The sequence below is a fragment of the Megalops cyprinoides genome, chromosome 2, assembly GCF_013368585.1.
Source record: "Megalops cyprinoides isolate fMegCyp1 chromosome 2, fMegCyp1.pri, whole genome shotgun sequence".
In the NCBI taxonomy this organism is placed as follows: domain Eukaryota; kingdom Metazoa; phylum Chordata; class Actinopteri; order Elopiformes; family Megalopidae; genus Megalops; species Megalops cyprinoides.
In genome coordinates this window covers 4,476,031-4,499,186 of record NC_050584.1, presented here as the reverse complement: position 1 = coordinate 4,499,186, position 23,156 = coordinate 4,476,031, and the positions used below count along the sequence as shown (strand labels likewise).

Sequence of the window (23,156 nt, the reverse complement as noted above, 5' to 3'; positions counted from 1 at the left end):
TGCATAGAAAAAAACAACAAGGCTTGCTTTCCCTTCAACAGACTTTAATTTGTATGCATATCAGCAGAATGATGCTGCTCACTTTCCTTTTCCTGTGGAAACTCTTTGATGGCTTTTCATCTGTTTCAACTTGGAAGTTATTTTTGTTAATCCCAAAGCATTTCAATTTCAGACAGAATCAGTCATTAGGCAATTTGTTGTGAGTTGGCAGGTTTCCATTTTTAAACAAAAGCTTGACAGTATTAAATGTCTGTTGTATAACATTTCTTCTTTGTCAGTGAGTTAAGGCTTGTTCTGTAATTCTACATTCCTCTCCTAGAATTTCTATTTTAAAAGCGAGTATTCCAGTGGTCTTGTATTTGACAAGGATTTTGAACACTTTTTGATGTGTGTTCCAGCCCAGTGTGGACCCATTATCCCAAACTTTGCTGAAGTCACTTTATTATTAATACAGTAGAGGACTTTTACAACGCAAGTCACTCAGACATACCAGATTTCAGTAGGCAATAATAAGGAAATATTTGGGATCATGATTTGTGGTGTTAAAGACACCACGTTGTTACCACTGCAGTGAGTTTTAGTCACACGAGGCGGCCACACACTATATGACAGGTCTTTGGTTACTTCCTTTATTTTAGATGTTCATACTTCACATATTCTACATTCTTTTTAGTCAAGAGAACATGATACACAGCCTTCTCATATGTAACTGAATTTCCTAATGCTTGCCCATAAACCACCAAGAATTCCAGTGTTCTCAACCATTGATACCATGAAGACTGGGTGGAACTCAGTCAAAAGTGAAATGAAAGCATATCACTAGACAAATAGGCTTCCCATGAGGTAGTAAAGCGAATCAGGCGAGTATGGGCACACAGCCAAACATCTAGCTAGCTCCATCGCTCAGCAGTTCTTCAGTGCATAAAGTCATGAACACTGCAAGGTTACTAAACAAAGCTTGCAGAAATGTAGAGAATGCTGTATCAGGAAAGCACATTGGTCCTCACAGCAGGCAGTGAGGTCTGAAATTCTAACTGTTGAGAGGGATCTTTTCCAATGATTCAACATTGGGAATTGTGGGATATTTGAAGTATTACCTCATAAATATTTACAGACAAATAGGAAAACAGTTACACAGATGACTGAAAAAACATGCTTAACACAAAGTTGCCACTGTTTCTAGACTGCTGCCTCCATGTATTGTAGGCCATGATATTTTTGCTTTTTTATTGAAAATCGCCCAAGGAGCATTCCAGAAAGCAGGTTTAGCAAGTAATTGATTAACTGATTAATGATTAAAACATAATTTGAAGAAATCCCAAATTTGCAGTTCCACAAACTGAGATCAAAGTAATGCTGTATCAGTAACTATGACAACTCATCCTCTGAAGTTAACCTGCTATCTGGCAGGTTAACTTGAGCTAAGCCTGACCAAGCATAAAAAATCTTAGTTTATAACTAAACAATCCCTTTGCCGTCATGGCCTGTCCTTTTCAAGAAAATCCCATTGATTTAGGCACTTGCTTTGTTCAACAAGCTTTGCACCTTCTTAAACCAGACATTTCCTTTGTCACACACAGATTTCCACTCACTCCATTATAGACAGTGATGCAAAACATGTTTAGGGTTCTTCTTCCTCATATGGGCGCCAGTTATTTAGGGGACATGCCTATCTAGTATTTGATGTTAATTTTACGTGTAATATTGTGATGTATATTGATTCTGTGTTCTAGGGACTGTTGTATCGTATTATACTTGGCTTCTGTTAGATTGTTCAAATTAACTTGTGGTAGGGCTTAAATAGTGTTATGCTCACAGTCACTGGTCTGGGTGTGTTGTTAGCCTGGTCTGACACTGTTGCTCTTTTAAATTGAATGGATACATGTTCTGTTGTGCTGGAAGTCGTTCTTGATAAGAGCTTCTGCTAAATGTTTGTGATGTAATGTAAAGAAATCCATCCACAGATGACACAGTCTTTTTGGCCAGTGTGAGGCAGTGGCCCATAAAATAAGCCGTAAAAGATATATGCAGTAAGGAAGGTAAACTAATCTCCTATGAAGTGTCCTATGAAGAGTTCACCAGTATTTATGGTAAGGTTTGCCCTTTACAAAATTTTAATCAACTGATTGCTGCCATACCACAAAAATGGAAAAGAAGCATTGGTAAAGGAAGTGGCCAGGATCTAGTCTGCCGACCACATATGTAAAATTTTAATTGGACTAAAAAGACAAGCATAAATAGAATATTATATCAGTTTCATCTAAAATCAAAAAATCTAATAGCTGCTCCATATAATAATTTACACTCTTGGGATTATATGCTAGACTGTCCGATTCCATGGAATCAGGCGTTTAATGTAATTTACAAAGCAACAATTGACTCATCTATAATATTCTTTCAGTTTAAACTAATATATAAATTTTTGGCCACTAAAAAGATGCTTCATACTTGGGGAATTGAAGAGTCACCCTTGTGTAGTTTCTGTCAAGAAGAGGTTGAGTCGGTGGATCATTTATTTTGGTACTGCCTCTTTGTGGCACAGTTCTGGACAGGGGTTCAGCGGTGGTTGTCCCCATACTGTAGTCAGTTTTCACTAGACTTGCCCACCGTGCTGTTGGGCGATCTAAGAAATGGCACCCAAATAATAGTTAACGTTATAATACTTTTGGGGAAAATCTTCAAAATCAGTCAAAATCTGTGGAGGGTTTGAGGACAGAGAGATTCAGACTCTTTATAAAACATCACAGCACAATTGAGGGTTACATGGCATAAGAAAACAGTAGGCTAATTGTATATAAGGACAGATAGAAGGCACTGAGAGTGGAGGTAGGCTGGGAATAAAGAATAACATAGACATATGTAGATATGTGTGAATATTGATATGTGATTTGGATAAATGTACTTACTGTAAAAATGTATATATAATAGAAAGAAATGTGTGAATTATTAGTACAAAATGGAAAAGGCGTCATGAGTGGATTGCATAGATAACCAAATATGTGAAGTAGCAAAGAAGTAAACAGCTACAGGAAATGTGGTTGAGTTGTTCCTGTAAGGGGGTTGGATAATGATGGTCTGTGAAGTGAAGGGGAGGGGACTAGGGCATAATGAAAGAAGGAAATCAAAAAAAGTAATGATTAATGTATTTCTTTCCTTTTTTCCATTTCTTTTTTCCTTAAAATGTATGTTTTGTTTTGTAAATATATATATATAATAATAATAATAATAATAATAATAAAAAGGATAAGGGGAAAGAAAATTCATTGGGAGGGGGGCAGGTAGGATGGGGGGTGGGGGGTGTTAACTAGAGAAGAGGTTGATACTGACCATTGGTTTTGGGTGGAGGATAGGTGGAGGACATTCACTTACTAGTGGTGGGACAAAAGACTATTGATAAATATTGTATCTATTTTTTTTCTGTTTTCTTTTTCTTTATTTTATTCTGTTATTATCCTTTTTTTCTCTTTTTTGTGTCTTCACCTTCATCTACTTGCTGTTATACAGTAATATTGTTGATCCTGTTGCCTTTCTTCTTGAGCTTAATAAAGAGGTCCTCCAATGAGGGGTGGGCAAAAAATATATATATATATATATGCAGTACCCCAGAATGTCTCGTCCTGACAAGACTGTCTCTCTGGTGTTAAACCTCAGTTTTGTCTTACTTTTCACAATGATATCCATGGAAAAACATGTAGGAAACTGACTCATGATGTTAGTCAAGAATAAAACCAAAATTACTACCTGCAGCAAAATGGCTTTATAGCAGCAGGTTGTTGCAAACTTTTATAAATAAAAAGCAATATAATGTGACAGTTCCACTGTCTCTCTGCTCTAAAGCAGATTTTTCCACACAACCAGATAAAAGAAAAACAGAAAAAGTGGTTTTGTCATAAACAGTTGTGTGGGGCATCAGGGACAAGCAGACAGATCAAAGTCATGCAGGCTTTCCCATTTAGGAAATGGTTCATTTCTTTAAATAATTTACTTATTCTGTAACAGCCATCCTCTGACGAATGAACTTCCGTAATCAAAGCTGGACCAGTCTCTTATGTTTCACTCAAGCATAATGGACCATGCTATTCTTTGATGTGGACAAGACATCCTGTAGGGCAACATGATACATTTGAGCCTGAGCTGGGTAACAGTGAAGCGACCTAACTGGCAGAGGAGCCATCACACTCAGTGAAACAACTTCACAGCCCTCACAATCCATCTGAGGGAGAGGTGTGTGGACAAGGCCTTGTGAGTGGAAAAGACAGCTGTTATCCCACGGAAAGGGCGGTTGTGGCTTCTGCCATTGAGCTGTCATGAGAAGGTACATGGAGGTGCCTCGCTCAGAGGTGGAAGGTACCTACAGCTACATCCTGGAATTGGACAGAAGATACCTCCTCGATTTTGGTAGGTGAGCTGTAGCACAGCTTAAAGAGCACCCAGCGGTGCTCTCTGGAGACTGCATACCAAAGGAGAGTGTTTTGTTAAATGTAGCAAGTATTCACCATACAAACTTACGTGGCCATAGGCTTGCAGTTCAACATATCCTTCCAGAGGCACAATACGGTTTGAAATTTGCAAATGCTTACTGACTTTTGGAAGGAAAAAGACCTTTGGTACAGGTATTTTTCAGGGGAATATATGCTTCATGGTTAAATAGCCCATACAAGGTCATTTAAAATATGAGTTGTTGTTTCTTTCTTTTGAAATACAAATTTGGCATATTTCTGAATGTTTCAAAATGTTCTCAAAGATGTCATTATGTCATGAATGTTAAATTTATACAGCGGCAGCTTTGGGCTGAGTGGCTTACAACTGGTTTGGCTTTTTAAACTGTGTTTGTAAGCCATGCTCTTGCATTGCATCCATACTTATCTCCATTACTACAAGTGATTTATGGGATTGGACATGTACAGGAATTTTTGTAGGCAGTGAATGAAACTGGATTATTTAAAATCATGTGTATCGCTGTGTGGCTTAAATTTAGACATTTTTGTGCTCAGGTGCCCTGAGTGCCCTAAGTCATTAGACGTCTGTGTGACTAAATGTTAAGAGTGTAGGAAAAAAAGATGCAAATAGAACTAGAAAAGTGCATTTCTTGAAGAAAATGCAGAGTGTGATTGCGACCCAGCAGCAAAAATGTGCTAACGTACATGAGATGAATGGAAGGATGTGGCTAGTTGGTTGCTAGGTTGTTGCTAGGTGGTTGCTAGGGTAAACAATATGGTCACTGGGTGTTGCTAGGGAGTTGCTTGGTGGTTGCCAAAGTGTTGCTAGGTGGTTTCTAGGGTGTTGCTAGGCAGTTGCTAGTTGTGTTGCTAGGCGGTTGCTAGGGTAAACAATATGGTTGCTAAGGACACACCCACCTTTGGTGAGTGTTGGGTCACATGACCCAAAGCAGCATATCAGGTCCCGGGGCTATTCGTCAAATAGTGAGATAAGTGGTAAGATTTTGAAAAATGAACTGAAGTGAATGGGAGGATGGAGGGATGAATAAACGAGTAAAAGACGAGTGCGGGTCAGTATGGGTTTCAATGAGTGTTAAGAGATTTGACCTGAGACAGCATATGTGGTATGGTGGCTGTCAGGACAAAGGTGACCGAGCAGTAAGACCTTAAAAATTAATTGAAGTCAATGGGAGGATGGAGGGGTGAGTGAATGACAAAAAGACGAGTGCGGGTCAGTATAGATTTCAGTGAGTGTTGGATGGCATGACCTGAGCCAGCATATGAGGTACGTTTGCCGATGGCCCAAGTGTGACCGCGTGATAGGGTTTTGAAAAATGAATTGAAGTCAATGTCAGGATGGAGGGATGAATAAATGAGTAAAAAAAAACTGGTGAAAAAAGACAAAAAGACGAGTGCGGGTCAAGACAGTCTTGGATGAGTGTTCGGTGATTTGTCCCGAGGCATCGTATGAGGTATGGTGGCTATGGGGTGAAAAGTGACCGAGTGGGAAGACCATGAAGTGTGAGGGGGTGATTTTGAAAATGAATGTGAGTCTATGGGAAAAAAGGGGTGAAAAAACGACAAAAAACGGAGAATGAGTGCAGGTACGGCTTAGGCCAGGTTCACACTACACGATTTTAGCCCTGATTTTTCACTTGCCGACAGTTTTTGGAGATCGTCGAGAAAAGCCCTAGATCAGAGGTAAATCGGCGTTCGCTCGGCACTGGCGTAGCTACGGGTGGGCCCGGATGGGCCAAGGACACCCAAATTGACAACTGGCCCACCCATTCAAATCCACAGGGAAAAAAATTATAGAAAATAATAGGCTACTATTAAAAATTCTGTGTGTGTGTGTTTTGTCCTCATGAGGGTCAGTCCTGTAGCCTAATATAAATGAATAATAAAGCTATAATTCAATGTGTCTGTCAGAACCTCCTCTCTTGCATTAGGTTACGTTAGCTTGAAAAATAACACGAGCGCCAAGTGGTGTTGTTTCGGTCACCTAAGATAGCAACTGGCTAGCTGATTGTCGTGGGAAGCTAGCTAGCCCTTTTTTTCCAATTAACAGAGGAGTTGGGACATCACTGCATTAAGGGAATGACAACTATCTAATTGTGTGATTCTGTAGTTACAACCACATTGGGAAAACATCCAGCTTTAAGAGCAACATTTTATATTAAGGAAATGTCGAACAGTAGTCTTAAAAGTCAGATAGCCGAGTTAAACTGCAGATTTCAAGAGGACCAATGGGATCATGTAAGCTTGGTGTCCTTTTTGCTCGGATCCGACACTTAGGCCTTAAATAACTGTTGAGAGCCTCTTGTGAGCTGTATGGAATTTCAATCGGGGATGCAGAATTCACCGTTTTCATTCAAAGGACAAGACGCAAAATGGATGCTGAACATAGGAGCTACCCTTCAGTAATCAAAATACTTTCCCTTTAGATATTTTCCAACATAAAATGTCTGTTAAGGGCTATCATAACTCTCCCTACGAAAGTGTTGAAGGACTTTTCTCTACGACAAATCGAATGAAAACACAGATTCTCAACTATGACAGCTCATCTAAACAACTTAGCTAGCTAGCTCTCGTTTTTTGAATGGTAACTAGTGGATGGTTCGGAATATGATGAAATTATCAGCCAGTTCAACTCCCAAGGCCAGACAATTGCACCTCGTGTTGGCCAATTTCATACCCGCCCCACTCACAAGCCAAAGGTAGGCTAAGCCTGAATAATCAACTACATAAAAGGTTTACTTTTTTCATTTTTGCCATGGTATAGCTATGATTGCAGCCTCTGTTTTGCAGTACTATTTGTCCGGTACATTGAGAGAGTCGAGTTCTGATACCTGCAGTGTTGGTTATGCTGATTAGGCAACTGTTCAGTTTTAGCTTGGCTATTAAATTTGTGGCTGGTTTGGTGTCTGTGCATTATGATTGTTATCCATCATTGGATTTGTTAGACTAGTTATGTTTATTACTCTTGCCATACTATGGAATGCGGTCATTCGCAGAAGGCTACTGATTGTGTTGATCACTGTGAACAAAGCAGTGGTTTAGTATTTGATTACTGTCTATATAGGCATGCACCCGTTATTAATAATGTCTGGGGAACAACAATGCGTGTACAAGCACATCTCCGGTTTTGTTTTAATGGATCAAATTATGAATCTCTCTCTTCTTCCTCTCCTTCTGTCTCTTTATGATTTCTATGGCGTCAGATTTATGTCAAAAGTCGCGAGTGCAGAAAACAGTCTCACACACAAAGCAGCCACCATGCGCGAGAGAATTTTTGCTTGGCGAGCGCTGGAGGGCATACGGGTTAACTCTAGCTCTCGACATTGAGTTCTGCTCGCGGGAAATCGACCTGAGTTTTGACAATTTGGGGGCGGAAACCAAGGGAGGCACTGGCCCTCTTATGATTGGTCATTTTCAACACAATCACAACGCAACACAGCCTCCTTGAACCTTGATTGACAGCTTCTGTTAACTGAACGACAAGCAGTGTTTGGCCAGAGGCTTGTTGTTTTACATTTACATTTATTCATTTAGCAGATACTTTTATGCAAAGCGACGTACAAAAGTGCAAATAGTGGGCAAACATGCCCACTAGCGCTCGCCATCAGACATTCTCTTGCGCGTGGTGGCTGCTTTGTGCGCGAGAATGTCTTCTGCGCTCGCGACTTTTGACATAAATCTGACGCCATACTGGCGACTTTTGATATAAATCTGACGCCATATTTGTGTCTTGCTCTTGTAAGGAAATTGAGTTTTGTGGAAGTAAATTGATTTGGTCCCTGAGAGTGAAGAACTCTGAAAAGCTCTAATGCACCTTTTGTTAACATCCAGCTTCCAATGTGACCAGTGCAACATGTCATTTTTTCATTGTGGTTCTATATCTTCATTTTACTATAATGAAATGTTGAGGTTGAGACTGGGAATTCCACGTGCACAGTGTTCACATTGTTCTCTGGTTTTTGATCTTTTTTTTTAAAAAAAATATACATTCTACCAATGTGCTTTTGTGTTTCATAACCTGCACATACAGTGATTGTCTTGTATTCAGAGATGTTTCAGTAAAGTGTACTGTATACTGCCAAAAAAGAAAACATCTTCTGTCAACTATAAGTTCCAAAGCAATTCAATAATTAACTGGCCTTCTCCCTTAGCAACATTTATTGAGTCCTTTCTAAATGACAGAAAAGCACATCTAGTAGATTCATACATGAAAAGGATATATACTCTAATTGGTAATTATTGTGGAAATTCACAAAATGAAAATAAAACTTTAAATGGCAAGAAATTACTGGCTTCCTGTAAACATTTGCTTACCTGCACTTTCTTTCAACTTTGCTGTTTAATAATGACTGCTTGAGTAGGGCAGGCCACTTTAGCAGAGGTAAATTTTGCTGGCTGCTGTTCAGGAGGTATCTTTTAAGTCTCCTCTTCCTCACTTTCTGTTTTGGAATACAGTTTTGTCTTTTCATGACATAGATGGGGCACTGATAGGATGCTAAGGGAACAGTAGATAAAAAAGCATTCTCAGTTTACCTCTGTGGTGCTGAATTATTAATTGGCCATTCAAGATGAGACTGGTTTATTGCTGCACTGAGTGTGAGATTAAAGGCAGGTGAAATATCACCAAAACAGTGGGAACCATGGCTCCAGGCCCAGCGATGTTCTGTAACTCTAGGAGACTTCTCAGTATCCTTTAATGCACATTGCTGGACCCCCAAGTATCTCCAGTAATACACATCTTGGCATAAAGGAGATCCAACTAATCTATTTTACTGAGGAGCAATCCCTTATGTCCCTTCTTTTTTGCCCCACACAACATCCCTTTATATACCTGGATATATAATGAAGTAAGTATCCACAAACAAAATGATATATGATGACATAGGTGATGGAATTGCATGCAAGTTATTTTCTTGAGTCCCCTGTGGCCTGAAAGTATGATTGACTTTGGTGAATTGAAGCTAGAAATTCTTGTATTTTATTCCCAACACCCAGCAAGGATTCACCACCCTCTTGTGCATCAGTTGCTGTAGAGCAGGATATGCTTACATGTTGTGTAATCCATGGGTTTAGCTGCTCTTATTCCTTGTTAGATATTTATTCCCCTGGGAGCGCTGCTTAGGCAGATTCATCAGTCTCAGTCATTCATATTTAAATTGTACTAGATCCCTACTGTAGGTTTTCTGTTATTTCATACTTCATTGTGTGTATCTGTCAGCTGGGTTTGCTGCTCTGGCCCAATTTTTACTTTTTTTTTTTAAGAAAGCAATGCAATAAAAAATAAAAAATAATTGACTGCAATCAGAAACCTAGTGACCTCATATTTGATGTTTGTCCAAAATTATCTGTCACCCTTTAGTTAAAGTAACTCTGGGAAATATTCCTACACTCATAGCCACCTACTTCTGGAAAATAAAATGAAACTTCTTTCTCGTAATATGGAGGAATGTTTAATATCTGTAATAACAAAACAAGAACAGACTAAATTCATAGAAACACAGACCATTACAAAACATGCATGTATACTGTAGGAGCTGCATCTAATATGTACCCATTTTAATAACTTTCCATTCATGTTAAAATGATTTCTACAGTTAACTTACCAGTAATACAACACAGAAACAGAACATGTACATTTGTGTTTATAGAATTAGTTTCACATATCTTAATAGTTTTCAGAGATTAACAAAAGCGAAATTGTGGGCATTGTATTTATTTTAAGTGCATATTTTATTTACTGTATTTTACTCTGTTGTGATCATGCTATAAAAACAGGCTTGCACATTTTGAGGTGACACTTCCTGAAGGTGTGTTGATAGTCAATTTGTAGACTTTTCATATAAAAATAAATTAGATTTTTCATTGCTCTTTCAGTTTTTCTCAATATCAAACATCTAGTATGACTCATTATTTTCTCAGAGGATTGTTTGTTTTTTTATATTTTTGAAATATGATATAATTGAATATATGAAAATAAAATTACAGGATTATTATACACAATTATAGGAAATATACCTAAGCATATTCATTTACTTATTGTAAGGTAAATACTTCTATGAGAAGGAGAATTTGTTTGTAAGGTGTAATCCTGATGACTGGGTCCTGCCGTCTGAAAAGGTCTGCAGAGAGAAACTGTGATAGAAAAACAGTCAAGGGGGGGGGGGGGGGGGGGGGGGGTTCAAAAATGCCTCTATATTGATCTATATTACAAAAGTCTCCAGCTACCCTTTGCTGAAGTTGTTGTCTGTAATCCATAAAGTACATTCAAACATTTTAATGAAAAATAGCACAGAAGTTGTCCCCCCAGTAAGTATTTATTTTGTCTTGTAGAAATCAAGCCCCTCTGTTTTATGTTCAGTACTCTCTTCAATAATTAATTTGGGCCGAAGAGAGAAGGACAAGAGTTTTGTAAATGTTGCCTTTTCTCTATTTGATCTATTCACAAAGCAGAATAGCATGTCAGTTATAAATTCTAGCAAAACATTAAAATGTTAGTAACCTCCAATGAAAATGTTCAGCATGAAAAAACGCCAAAATGTATTACTTGAATTATATTAATTGCATTGAGACTGAGAAGGCTCCTTTGTCTCCCTAAGTAACACAGGACATCACAACAGCATGATAGTTCCTATTAGAACTCTTTATTTTAATGTCTTGCTTTGTATGGTTGCTGACAGATGTATATAACTTATATCTAACTTATAATTGAAATGGACTCAACATGTTTTGCAGCATGCCTTATGGTACTCAAAATCAATTGCAATTTTCATACACTATATGGACAAAAGTATTTGGCCACACCTGATTTTCAGGGTTTGGGCTAGGCCCCTTATCTCCAGTGAAGGGAAATCTTAATGCTTCAGCATACCAAGACATTTTGGACAATCCAACTTTTTGGCAACAGTTTGGGGAATGCCCTTTTCTATTCCAACATGACTGTGCCCCAGTGCACAAAGCAAGGACTATAAAGACATGGTTTGATGAGTTGGGTGTGGAAGAACTTGACCGGCCCGCACAGAGCCCTGACCTCAACCCCATCGAGCACCTTTGGGATGAAGTGGAACGTAGATTGCGAGCCAGGCCTTCTCGTCCAACATGAGTGCCTGACCTCATAAATGCTCTACAGAATGAATGGGCACAAATTCCCACAGAAACACTCCAAATCTCGTGGAAAGCCTTCCAAGAAGAGTGGAAGCTGTTATAGCTGCAAAAGGGGGACCAACTCCATATTAAAGTATATGTATTTGAATACATTGTCATTACAGTCCCTGTTGGTGTAATGGTCAGGCGTCTGAATACTTTTGTCCATATAGCGTATGTATCCAAAATTTAAATGATAACAACTACGAAGAGTCATCCTTATTATTTTACATCCATATATCATGGGCCAGAGAAAATAGGTAAATGAAAAAAAATGGATAAAACACTTAAACTGAAATAGTGTGAAATAACTGACATAAATACATAGGAAAAATAATAACACATATGTAACACAAAACTGTTCTTTTATTGGCACTGTAATGCATAGACCGTCTGGAATTTAATGTATTATGAGTGAATTAAACAGCATTTTTTATTTAATTCAATTCAGTTCAATTTTATTTGTATAGCACTTTTTACAACACAAGTTGTCACAAAGCAGCTTTACATTTTTCCCAGGCCTGAGACCCCCTGGGAGCAAGCCTAAGGCAACAGTGGCAAGGAAAAACTCCCTAATTTACAGGAAGAAACCTTGAGCAGAACACTGCTTAGAGGGGGAGCCCATCTGCTTCTGGCCAACACTGGGCAGATAGAATTACATAGCATACTTGAAATTGTACAATGTACTTTAAGACATTTGAGTTTTGATAGACAGTAGTAAATAACAGAGTAATTATAAAATGTATCCTAGAGAATGTCCGGTTGTTGGCACGTAGTTAGCTTGATAGGCAGGGCAGCCTATAGCAGGACTGGAGATCGGGCTGTGATGCTTGGACTACAGCTCCAGGCAGGAGCCCGGAGCAGGGACAAGAAACAAATAGAGAACAACGATTGGTAAGAATGACATGAATGCACAGCATATGGGCAGGAGAGGAAAAAAGGTGCCAGTGTGCAACAAGGAAAAAACCCCGGTAGGCTAACATTATGGCAGCATAACTAGGGGACAGGAGGCAAGGAACTGGCATAGTCATGAGGGCGGCCCTAAGGCAGTCAACACACCAGTTCACGGCACAGAGTCCATGTCATGACAGCAATGACCACTTAGTCCACCAGAGACTCTATGATCCATGCTAGCACCAGGCCATGTCCCTCAGCTAAAGGATTTACTGTATAGATATGTTTTTAGCCTAGACTTAAAGGTAGAGAGAGAGTCTGCTCCCCGAACCTCGGTAGGTAAGCTGTTCCACAGGAGAGGGGCTCGATAGGAAAAGGCTCTACCACCTATAGTAGTTCTGCCCACTCTTGGGACGATGAGAAACCCGCCATTTTGGGAATGAAGGTATGGATTTGTGGAAGGTATGGATGAAGAAGGTCCATAAGATAGGGAGAGGCAAGCCCATGTAAAGCCTTAAATGTAAGAGTATTTTAAAATCGATCCGGTATTTAATGGGTAACCAATGGACAGAAGCTAGAATTGGGGTAATGTGCTCAAAACATTTTGTTCTAGTTTAGATTCAAGCAGCTGCATTTTGTACCAGCTGAAGGGGTTTTAGTGAGACATTTGCACATCCTGACAAGAGGGCATTACAGTAGTCTAATCTGGATGTTACAAAGGCATGGATTAACTTTTCAGCATCATTAATTGATACAATTTTCCTGATTTTGGCTACATTTCTCAAATGGAAGAAAGCTGTCCTAGAGGTGTTAGTTATGCGAGTTTCAAAAGAGAGCTAAGGATCAATGACGACACCAAGGTCTTTGATAGCTGCACTCAAGGAGAGGGAGACACCATCAAGGTCCAGTGTAAAATGAGTGAATTTGCTCCTGATTGAATTTTGAGTTAAGGAGGAGAAAATTTCAGGCCATCCAGTTCTTTACATCTGTTAGGCAGGCCTCCATGTTTGATATATTCAGAGGGTCATCAGGTTTGACTGATATGTATAACTGAGTGTCATCCGATTAACAGTGGAAGCTAATGTCATGTTTACGGATGATATTGCCAAGAGGCAACATGTATAACGAGAAGAGCAGAGGCTCAAGCACAGATCCTTGAGGTATACCATATCTTACTCTGGAATGAGCAGAAGATTCATTGTTAATGGAGACAAACTGATATCGTTCTGATACATAGGACCTAAACCAGGATAGAGCCTGTCCACTAATGCCAACCAGGTTTTCGAGGCAGTCGAGGAGGATACATTTATTATTTTCTAAACCTCATTTATAGACAGTGATGCTGACTAATCATGGTGGCAGTGTAGTAAGGAGTAAGATTGTAAACGAAAAGTTGCTGGTTCAGTTCCCTGCTGGGGCACTGTTACTGTACGCGTAGGCAAGGTACGTAACCTAGAATTGCCTATGTAAATATCAAGCGGTATAAATGGATAACGTGATAATTGTAACCTGTATGTAATCCACTCTGGATGAGAGTGTCTGCTAAATCAAAATGTAATCGTAGGGCATGCTGGTAGTGGGATTTAACTTTTGCTGTTTCCCATCAGAGAAAATGGTATTCTGTCAGAGTCTCAGAGTTTTGCATGTAATCATAGAATGATATGCATACTCCATGTGCACACAGTATATATAGCAAATGCCTCCTCCCTTCCCCCTCACTGGAGGTGGGATGTACATATTGTGCATAGCAGATAGGAAAAACAATTAAAATACTTCTGTAAACAAAACACAACAATACAGCACAATTTGTTATGTTCACATCCAAATCGGTGTCAGTGGTAGCAATATATGCTCTGCTAACCCATTGTTTGTACGACAATGCAAATCATTTTCTATCTTGGACTAAATGGTAATTAAGAAACAGAGAGTGGGTTAACAATGTCAACATAACTTTAACTTGGGACATTACCTTTAAATAGCTTTAACTGACATCAAATCGAGAGTGTACTTTTTAACCAGCTTATAAAAAACAAACATGTATTAGAGGTTGAAAATGAACAAGGTGTGTTAACCTTGCATGCTTCTGTCTTTTAGGAATATGTGGATGTTGTGGTTCCCTAAGACCTCGCTACAAGCGCCTAGTGGACAACATTTTCCCCGAAGACATAAGGGTATGTGCAGTTGGTTTTTAGCATTGCAAGTGGTCTTTTTAAGAGTGATCAGCCTTTGAAATCTTATCTAATGAATTAAAAGCACATCTGTCTACTTAGCTATGGCTTGTGCAGGCACAATTATTTTACGCAGCAAATACTTTTCATCTCAAATAGGTAGTAAACTTTGGTGAGAGTAAAAATGGTTTCCCATTTGCTGAATCTATTGAACTGGCAGCCAGCCAGTCTGTAGGATGGCATCATACCACCTATACTTACACAGTCCCATAAGTAAAGCCCTTTTGTAGGTCTCATATAGAAATAGGCCTAGAGGTCTGAATATTTATGAGCATTTACTGCTCTATCATCATGTCATGAGTTAAATTAAATTAAATTAAATTCTATGAGTTCATGTCAACATATGGATACAGCATGATCCTTTTGAAATTCCTTTTCTACTTCTTTTTCTTCCTTAGTAAATATATTGGCTAAATGTCCCTTACATTTGAACCAGATAAAATTGAAATGTTGGAGTTTTGGACAGGGATTTGCTACAGTGTCTGGGCTGTATGTGTCTGGATAGGTAGCTTGCTAACACAGATGAATGCATCACCATTTCCAAAGTGTTGATATTAATCAGCTAATTTATTAATTATCTCAGCTACAAATTCAGCTATATATGGTCATATGCACAAATATGCTCGAAGGTCAGCTAGGTAGCAGGCTATTTTTGTTGGTTGACTGAGCTACCTAGCTATTTCAGCTTGCTACCCATACAATTTCTCTTTATTAAAAACATTACTGCTTGCAAAGTGTGGAACATTAGAATGAGAGTGAAACTTGTAAGAAGTGGTCAAAGTAGTAATTCCTATGGAAGTTTAGGTCTAAAAAATTGATGTTAAGCTTGCTGTGTCAATTAAAGGCATGCAGTTCACATATAAACAAATCTTTTTGGACAAATATTTCCAGTATACTGTATATACTGTTACTGTCACTATTATAACATATTTGTTCATACTGGTTCATACTTGTTCATACAGAACGCTTTAAAACCAAAAATGACAGGTCAGCTGAGAAAAACATTACATTTGAATGGGCTGCTATACAGGCATATCTGATTGAATGAATTGCCAGTACACTTCAGGACACTGATTGATTCAGTTTCTATACAGTCTTACTCAGTCATTTTATCCAGTTCCTTTAGTACATGGCTGTATGCAGACCTGCCAACATGGCAATTAAAGTAATTAAAATACATCCAATGTCTACAGTTCAACCACCCCACAATGCATAGAAACCATCAAAGGATATATTTGGCTAGCTAAGTAATGTGAGTTAAGCTAATTTGATCATTCATGTAACTGTTCACTGGCTAACTGGCAACAATTTACCTATTCAATCGTACTAAATTGTTGGGTAGCTAATCAAGTAGCATGTATGGCCATCATCACGCACCACATATACATGTACCAAACCTTACAGGGAGGGGAGGGAGGGGCACTACCTGATAACTCATGCACCCACATCCTAAACTCACCACTTGCTCTGGAATGGGAGGCTCTTCACAATAACAGATGCACTCTGTTCTGAATCCATAACCAGCAGTGGGAAGCAAATCCCTCATTGATAACCAACACACTATTGGGCCCCAAATAACCTGATGCAGATTAAAGATTGAAGGCAATGACTCTTGAGACAATGAATCTTCTGCTGTCCAAAATGGAAATTTAGTTTCCAAAGATGATCACAGTTGATCTCCCTTATGTGCCATTCAACCACTGGTAAACTTTAAGATACAGGTCTAATGGACTTGCCCACAAATCTCACAATTTTTTGGATGAGACTGATGAATTGATGAGTAGTTAAGATTTTGTCATATTACTTATATTGTACTGACAAACCTGTATCCTGTCAGTGTTTTCTCAAACTATGCTAAACATTTGATGATAGTATCATAATTATTAATTTAGCTTTATATAATACAGTAGAACAGTGGAAAAATTAGCTGAACGCTTTAATATACTGTCATTAAATTCAGTAAATGGAGACTGAACCTGAGTTCATTTGGATGCCCATACTGACAGCAGCTAAATCCAGATAAGAGGATATTTAACTAATATCTGGGGCCAAAGGTTTGTCAAAATGTTTGTCCAAATCTTTATCACATTAAGTGGTATATGCTTGGACTATGTTTAATATATTCCAAAACATCAAAAAAGCTACATTAGCTCCCAAATTCACAGAATAATATGTACAAACCATTACCACAAGTCAGGTAGGTCTATTATGCATTGTGAAATCCTGACCTCATCAGACTCCAGCCTTGACCTTTATTTCTAAGACAGCAAATGATTTCACAAGTTATACAGGTTTAGTTCCTCTGGGTTTTAATCTTTTAGTGCATATGCATCCACATTATAAAAGTGTTTTCCATTGTTGGGAAAGGAAGTGAGAAAGTCAACATTCCACATTATTCTACATCTCTCAGGCCCTGACTGTAAGGGGTGAGCAGTGGGATCCAGTTGCAGGGACCACAAAGTAACACAGATTGATGGTAAAGAAACAAAGTAATTTTACTGGAGACTCAAACACCAAGCTTTGTACACACGAACACACATGAGGCAGGGCAGCTCAAGAGTGAGCAGTGAACCAACCAGGAGGCAGGGCTTAAATAAGGCACCCGCCGCAGCGTGAAAATGATTAACTTGATAAGATATGGCACAAACGGGAAGACAGGCCCTCTGGTGGAAGTTCGGGGAAGCAGCAGGCAACAGAACCAGACAGACTGTTACGAGGATGCCTGCTGGTTGTTCCAGGAAGCAATGTTTGAACCCCTGACACTGATCTGATATTCTGGTGAAACTGCATGTTTCCAACGTCTGAAAAGTTTGGCTTTATCCCATTCTAAAACCGCATCAAGCAGAAAGGAAAAGAGCCTCAATCACTGTGGATAAATTGTACATTGCCAACTATTCCGCGATCTCAAGATTACTCTGTGGCTTTTCTAATGGAAAAAAAACATTACACCCGAAATGCACATTACCTGTAAAAACCAGTGTTCTCTTTTTTCCCCTTTAGCTTAAACTTTTCCTCTTTTCCCACTCCATCTTTCTCCCCTGCTTTCTTTCTTATACTCTGTTACATCTTGGCATTTCTGCAATTAATGATACATGATGATGCTTATAAAATTATGATTGATGTTAATGGTGATACTGATTGTGAGTATGATGGTAATGACAATAACATTTTACAAATATTAGTTCTAAACATGGTAATGTTAATTATTCAATCTGTGTCTTTATTGATTCTACTACCAATGATACACTGTAAACCTATGTAATGTTTTCAACAAAGTTTATAAGTTGGAATGTCAGGGGTGCGTCAAAGAGAGAGTCAAAACAGTCACTTACCTTCAGAACCTTAAGGGAGACATCTGTCTATTGCAAGAAACACACCTCATTAATTTAGACCATGAAAAATTTAAAAAATCAATGGGTTAACCAGGTATTTGCCTTATACCTCTAAGAAAAGAGGTGTGGCAATGTTAATTATCAAAAACACACCTTATACTAACAATTCAGTCACACCAGACCCTGAAGGACGTTACATAATAATCAGTGATTGGAGATATCAAGTTAACAATAGCAAATATGTATGCACCAATGAGGACAACCCCACATTTTTCCATAGTTCTTTCTTTTTTTCCAGCTTATGAACTTCTCTGATACAACTATCATCCTTGGAGGTGATTTCAATACAATTATGGACTTGAATGTTAACCACTCAACCACTACAAAATTCTACACGCCAATGAAATCCACAGAAACATTACAACAATACATAAATGACTTTGGTCTCAGTAATAACTGGCAACTACATAACCTCACTAGCAGAGAATATACTTATTACTCTCCACACCACAATTCACTGTCCCGGATTGATGACTTCTTAATAAGTAATTCTGTTATACCTCAGATAAAATGCAAAGATTCACCCAATTATTATTTCTGACCACACCCCAATCAGCTTCAATCTCATAAACAAAATCACTATAAAACCACATACTAGATGGCACTTTAATACATCATTACTGACAGACTCAGAATTCAATAAATACCTGATTCTTCACATCCTTCATTGAACTGAAAGACTCCCCAACAAGCTCATCTACATTGTTATGGGAAACAGCTAAGGCAGTATTAAGAGGAAAAATCATCTCATATTCCACCCACAGGAAAAAGAAAGAACAAGACTTGGAAAAAAAAGCTTGAGCAGAGAGTTGGTATGCTTACTCTGCTAGGAGCCGATAATCCATCAGATGACCTTCATAAAGAACTCATTGAAGCCAAATATAACTTGATACCATCATAAATTAGAAAACCCAATTCCTTATACAGAGACTCAGACATTACCATTTTGAACAAAATGACAAATCTGGACAGTATCTGGCAAATCAACTAAAAAGACAACAAGAAAAAAACAAGAAAACAAGAAAATCATACCAGTCATTAAAAACTGAAGGGAATACCATGTCAGCTCCAAATGATATCTCAGCAACTTTCCAATCCTTTTATAATAACCTTTACAAATCCAACTGTACATGTGATCCGTCTGCAATTCAAACCTTTTTTGACGTCTTATCCCGTTTTCCAGTCCTGCTACCTCGCTGCCCTGCCCATCAAAGCCAACTGCGTCCCAAGAACCGGACATCCTAGGAGACATTCTTATAATCACTCTGCTGTCAATTACTATTGTCTATCAATCTTAAATGCCTTAAAGTACATTGTATAACTTGTCTTTAACTCTATCTGCCCAGTGCCGGCCAGAAGCAGATGGGCTCCCCCTTTGAGCCCGGTTCTGCTCAAGGTTTCTTCCTGATAGGGAGTTTTTCCTTGCCACTGTTGCCATGTAAAGCTGCTTTGTGACAACTTGTATTGTAAAAAGCGCTATACAAATAAAAAATGAATTGAATTGACAATATCAAACTCCCCAGGCTAAATAAAAATCAAGTAATAAATCTAGATCGACCACTTTCACCAGACGACTTTAAAAAAGCACTGCTTTCAATGCCAAATAATAAAGCACCTGGAGCCGATGGTTTCCCAGCAGAATTTTATAAACATTTCTGGCCAACAATATCACCATTATTTATTAAAATAACCACTGAAATTAGAAATTCCTGTCATTCCACTCCATATGAACACAGCACTTATATCACTCCACCTTAAATCTAATAAAGACCCAACTCTCTAAAGCTAACGTCCATTATCTCTCATTAACACAGATATAAAAATCATCAGGAAGGCACTAGCCATAAGATTAGAAACAGTCATACCTTCTATAATACACCCCGGTCAAATGGGCTTCATTAAAGGCAGGCATTCATCAAGTAACATGCGCCGCCTATTCAATCTAATCAGTATAGTCAAAAACAAAAAAACCAACACAATTATCTTGTCATTAGATACCGAAAAAGCATTTGACCGGGTTAATTGGACATTTTTGTTCTCCACATTAGAAAGATTTGGTTTTGGGGAGTCATTTATTCAATGGATCAAAGTTTTGTACAACTCACCCACAGTATCAGTAATCACAAATGGTATAATTCCATAACGTTTTACAATTCACAGGGGTACAAGACAAGGATGTCCACTCTCACCCCTACTATTTGCCCTGTTTATTGAACCCCTAGCAGCTGCCATCCGCCAAGACACCAAAATCACTCGTATCACCACCATGAACACAACCCATAAGGTCAGTCTATATGCAGATGACCTATTACTATATACACAAAATCCTCTAACATCACTTCCAGCTATTTTCAGTCTGATTGGGACATTTTCCACCATCTCAGAATATTCAATCAACTGGTCAAAATCCGTTATTCTCCCAATCAACCAGGACCAGTGGAATGCTGTGTCCGCCAATCTCTCACTTAATATCCGTACAGGTAGCATTCGATATCATGACATTGATATTTCCTCCAGCCTTTCAGAGTTGTTTGAACTGAACTTCATGCCAATTCTTAAAACCATTGGGAATAAGTTAAACCAATGGAATAACTTACCACTCTCACTCTCTGGCTGCATAGCTGCAGTAAAAATGTCAATCCTACCAAGAATCATCTTTTTTCAGTGACTCCTGTCTTTCCAACATCCAATTGGTTTTCTACTCTAAATTCAATAATCACAAAATTTTACTGGAAAAATAAACAACCAAAAATTAAAATCTCAGTACTTCAAGAAAGCAAGCTGCTTGGTGGCTTAAATGCCCCAAACTTTGTTCATTACTTCTTAGCTCATCAGTTACAGTACATAATGAAATGGATATATTCAGACATGCAACAAGACCCCTGGCTTGAAATAGAACAGTCAACATGTGAAGAACTCACCATTAAAGACCTACCATTCTTGTCCCAATCAATCAAAAAACATAATTGCTATAAGACCATCACCATTTCAACAACGCTGGAGGCTTGGTGGAAAATCAGTAAGATCACCAACCACCCACTTAATCCGTGGAAACTCACACCAATTTGGAACAACCCAGATTTCTTAATCAATAAGACCACTTTCATATTTAACTCATGGAAAAGTAAAGGAATCACCCACATACACCACCTATTTGAAAATGATAAATGTTTGACGATCCATGAACTAACACAGAAATATGACATCACCCAAGAAAACCTTTTACAGTATCTCCAACTTAAGAATGCACTTAAAAATAAAATACAACTATCCAACAATAATTTGCAACCACTGCCATTAGTAGAAAACATAGCATCCATTTCAACATCTGAACTTTATCTAAACTATATAAACTCATATCATCATCAAAAGAAAAAACACTATCCATTCCAATTACAGACTGGGAAAAAGATTTAACAATCAAGACTGATCTCAATTTCTGGAAACAAATATGTAGCAACATCTACTCCATGTCTAACAACTCCCGACTACAGCTAATCCAGTATAAGATTATGCACAGAACACACGTCACCAATCGCAGAATGCATCTCATGGGCTTCACTGATACAGATATCTGCCCACAATGCACCCTCAACACAACAGATTGTTATTATCACTCTTTTTGGCAATGCACACCAACCCAAAATTTCTGGCAAACTGTAACAGTTGAACTCTCCAAATTTCTAGGCCACAGCATTCCACTATCCCCATCTCTTTGCCTTCTAGGAGATCTCACACCCATCAGTCACCTTCACAAATATCACAAAACCATACTTATCACGTTGACCATAGCCAAAAAACAATACTCCTTAACTGGAAATACAGGCACAAACTCTCAATGTCACAATGGCTTAATCTGTTAATAGGCTATATCTCAATGGAACGAATCTCAGCTAAAAACAATAAACAATCCAAACAATTCAGTGATACCTGGGAACCCATCCTTGTTAGCCTCAACTTGCAAAAACCGGCATTCCTTTCTTTCCTTCCTTCCTTATTTATTAACTTTTTTTTGTTATCCATTACCACTATTCATTGGCTGTCATTATTATTATTATTATTATTGATATTTCTCTTCTTAGTATTGTTGTTACGGTTATCACTTATTATTCACAATCACTACAATTATTATTATTATTATTATTGATGTTGATGATAATGATGATGATTATTATTACTCTTACTGTTATTATTATTACTGTCATCATGTATGATTATTTACTGTTAATACTACAACTAGTATTATTGTTATTATTATTATTGCTATTGTTATCATTATTATTATTGCTGTTATCATTATTATCATTAATATTATGATTGATGGCTGAAGATTATTAGACCCAGTGATGTTTTGTGTTGTATGTTGTTTATGTTTGTATGTTTATCAATAATTTTGTGTTATACATGTTTATCTATCAAAAAAAGAAAAGAAAAGTTTGGCTCATTGCTTTCTGCCGTTTACACACTGCGTCTGTTGTGAGATTCGTGGAGTAAAGAGCATCTGGACACCTTGTTCCCACTGATGATTTCTCACTCACTCACATCTTTCCACATCTGCAGTTGATTAAATATGGGGTGAACGGGGGCTCATTTTGCCATCTGAAGTGTGGCTCCCTGGAACGAAACCGGGATTTGTTGTGTCAAACTTCTGAACAGCTCATGGTATGCCCATGGCTGGGACGGAGAAAGACTCCTAGCGATAGCTTCCAGGTGACCTTCTGGCGATGATAGATGAGTTCTCCTTCAGTCAGGGAGTTGCTGTGTCTTCACTGTAAAGACTCTCAGGTCAGCCCCTGTCACAGGCAATTTCTCTTCTTTATTGCTGCACTTCTTTTCTGTGTCACTTGAGGGTTCTGAGGCACCTGGATTTAACCTGAAAAAAGGTGAAAGTTTTATAGTTGTATCTTTATGTTCACTTGGTATTTTTGTAAGCAATCTTGTTTTGTAATTTGGAATTTTTAAAAAAATACTTTTATTAAACCAAACCTACTTACCTTTTTAAGTATAACAGAAATGCGAAATGCAGGTGTATTTTCATTAATCCT

The 23,156-nt window shown here is 38.2% G+C and overlaps 1 protein-coding gene across 3 annotated transcripts in view; it reads left to right on the top strand.

The window, feature by feature from the left end:
- The window catches only part of LOC118772976 (protein EFR3 homolog A-like), a 93,138-nt gene that overhangs the window by 2,190 nt on the left and 67,792 nt on the right, over nt 1-23,156 (top strand). For 2 of the 3 annotated variants that reach the window (XM_036521686.1, XM_036521688.1), the window contains exons 1-2: nt 8,042-8,051; nt 14,586-14,662. In XM_036521686.1, coding sequence (XP_036377579.1) covers nt 8,042-8,051; nt 14,586-14,662 — 87 coding nt within the window. Of the gene's footprint in view, nt 1-8,041; nt 8,052-14,585; nt 14,663-23,156 lie in introns of those variants that run through there. The other variant, XM_036521687.1, reaches the window with a different exon arrangement.